At 39.0% G+C, this 2,544-nt stretch overlaps 1 protein-coding gene across 1 annotated transcript; it reads left to right on the forward strand.

Moving 5' to 3' along the window:
* Positions 1-844: 844 nt before the first annotated feature.
* On the forward strand, positions 845-1,978 carry LOC148783892 (uncharacterized). The gene is made up of 2 exons (XM_088869737.1): positions 845-990; positions 1,080-1,978. The coding sequence occupies exons 1-2, from the start codon at positions 921-923 to the stop codon at positions 1,844-1,846; spliced, it is 837 nt and encodes a 278-aa protein (XP_088725863.1). The 5' UTR covers positions 845-920; the 3' UTR covers positions 1,847-1,978.
* The last annotated feature ends 566 nt before the right edge of the window (positions 1,979-2,544 follow it).

A 2,544-nucleotide genomic window follows, 5' to 3' on the forward strand; every position in this document is an offset into this window, starting at 1 on the left:
GCGTGCATGTGTTTCTGCGGGCAGCAAGTTGATGGATAAGAGGAAGCATCTAGTATGGACCCCGTGTGTTGCATACAGCATCGATCTTATGTTAGAGGAAATCGGTGAGATCAAAATTGTGAAGGAGACTCTTGATGAAGCAAGGTTGGTGTCGAGATTTATATACAACCACTCTAAAATATTATTTCTGTTTAGAGAACACTCTAAGAAAAAAGAGATAATCAGGCCTGCCATAACCCGCTTTGCGACCGATTACTTAGCTGTGGACTCCATTCGACAATCTGAAGGTGCATTAAAGAGATTGTTTACTTGTGAAGAGTGGTTAAATGACCGCCTCTCGAAGTCCAGTACCGGTATAAAAGTGGATAACATAATCTCAAATAGGTTGTTCTGGTCTCGATGTTCCAGTGTTGTAGAGGCCACTGCCCCTTTGGTCACGGTGTTAAGAATGGTGGATGCTAATAAGAAAGCTACCATGGGTATCCTTTATGAAGGTATTGAGAGGGCGAAATCAGCTATTGGGGAGAAGTGTAATTTTGCTAGCAAAGTGATCGAGATTATAGAAAAGAGGTGGAACACCAAATTCGGACGTCCAATTCATTATGCTGGTAAATATATATTTATATCATTACAATGTTTCAGTTTAAATCATTTTTTTATGAAATTGTAAATGACATTTTTCTACCTATATATTTTTTAGGTTACTACTTCAACCCAAAATTTTTCTATTTGACACCTGAACAACCCCACAAGATTATGGAAGGGGTCAGATACATTATTGCAAGGTTGGAGAGAAGCCATCGAAACCAAGTAGCAGCAATACAAGAGGTATTATTTAATGTTTGGGTAAGAACTTCATTGAGTTGTTATATTTGTGAGGAATAATGCACTAAAACGTAATATATTTGTTTTAGCTTGCTATGTATAGGGATGCTATAGGATCCTTCGGAATTAGACTTGCCAGAAATTCTCGAACTATGATGGATCCAGGTTATCCCCTCGCTAATATTTTGTTTATTCATATATTTAATCTTATGAATTGTTCTTGCCCTTACAATGCTCTTTACATTTTAATCCAGCTGAATGGTGGGAGATATATGGTACTGATGCACCTCACCTAAAGAGGATAGCAATCAAGGTGCTCTCCCAGACATGTTCTGCTACTGGCTGTGAGCGCAACTGGAGTACGTTCCAATGGTTGCACACTACTAGGAGGAATCGACTCGCTTCTGAGAAGCTTCATAAACTAGTCTACGTTCATTATAATTTAAACCTTAGAGAGCGACAAATAAGAAGGAAGCTTGAAGACTATGGGCCGATAGACTTAGACACAATATTTGTCACAGACACAGCAGACCGATGGATAGTAGAAGAGGAGGAGCCAGTGTTGCACAAGAGAGCGTTCCTTGAGGCTATCGGTGATGAAGATATTGAAGAAAGTGATGAGTGGCATGAAAGAGGAAGCAGCCAGCCAATGTATCCACAATATGTCGGTGATATTGCACCTAATGAGGGAGAGTGGGAAGGGGGTCTAAGAGAAAATGAGAGAGATGATGATTCTGAGGCCACCCTATCCCAGCCATATTATTCACATATCGAGTCCCAACAGCAACAGTGTAGGGATGAACACGACAGTGCAGGTGAGCATGAAGGATGGACAAGCTTCGGGGATTTTGGATTGGGAACACAACAAAACACTAACACTCAGGGATTTGGGAATAGTCAGACGCCCGCTAATATCGATGATTCGTTTTTAGATCGAATCAATGAATTGTCAAACGAATTCAATCAATGGCACCAGCGTGACTACGAAGAACAACAACGTCGTCTATCATTTTATTTTTAGATCGTATGTTACTAATTTTATGCTTTATTGTAGTCCATGTATGTTGATATACTTATTCCATGATAATTCTATGTTTATCCTTTTGTGTGATGTAAATTAAATGTTGAATGGCGGTTCATGCAGGGGAAGAACATATCAATATTCGCATATTCATTCAAAAACATGAAAATTCTTAATGGAGTACCCTCATTTTTTATTGAATTCCTAAAAAACAATATTTATAATGAATTTTAATAATTTTTTCGGATTTTTTTGAAGCTTTATTCTGACCGATTCACCCGATTCCGATCCGGATCGCCGATTCGCCGATCCGGATCGGTTTTTGGAAAGCCCGATCCGGGTCACCAATCCGATTTTTAAACCATTGGTCTGAACAGATATGAAACCGAAACAAACTCCAAAACTACAAATAAATTTGGGACATGCATGGTAGGGGAAGAGCAAAGGCAGATTAACTCCATCTAATGCTAAATTGAGATTATGCAACCTCCAAGATCAACACTCATGTTTGCACACAACCACCCATGCTTGACATTATTTGTGAATATTAGTAATGCTTTTCCCTCTCATAACTAATGAACATTCAACTCCTCAGTAGTACTTACTAGCCACCACGACCTTATAATGTGTTGATAGATACTAACCAAAATCCTCCCAATTTAAGAGGTGGGAGTGTTTGTTCCTTAATTTCTATGCAC

The sequence above is a fragment of the Amborella trichopoda genome, chromosome 1 (genome assembly GCF_054954075.1).
Source record: "Amborella trichopoda isolate Santa Cruz 75 chromosome 1, AtrichopodaSantaCruz75HAP2 v2.0, whole genome shotgun sequence".
In the NCBI taxonomy this organism is placed as follows: Eukaryota; Viridiplantae; Streptophyta; class Magnoliopsida; order Amborellales; family Amborellaceae; genus Amborella; species Amborella trichopoda.

Coding starts and splice junctions, on each gene's coding strand:
- LOC148783892 (XM_088869737.1), top strand. CDS start 921: ATGTATAGGGATGCTATAGGATCCTTCGGAATTAGACTTGCCAGAAAT. Junction 991..1,079: donor TCGAACTATGATGGATCCAG/GTTATCCCCTCG, acceptor ATTTTAATCCAG/CTGAATGGTGGGAGATATAT.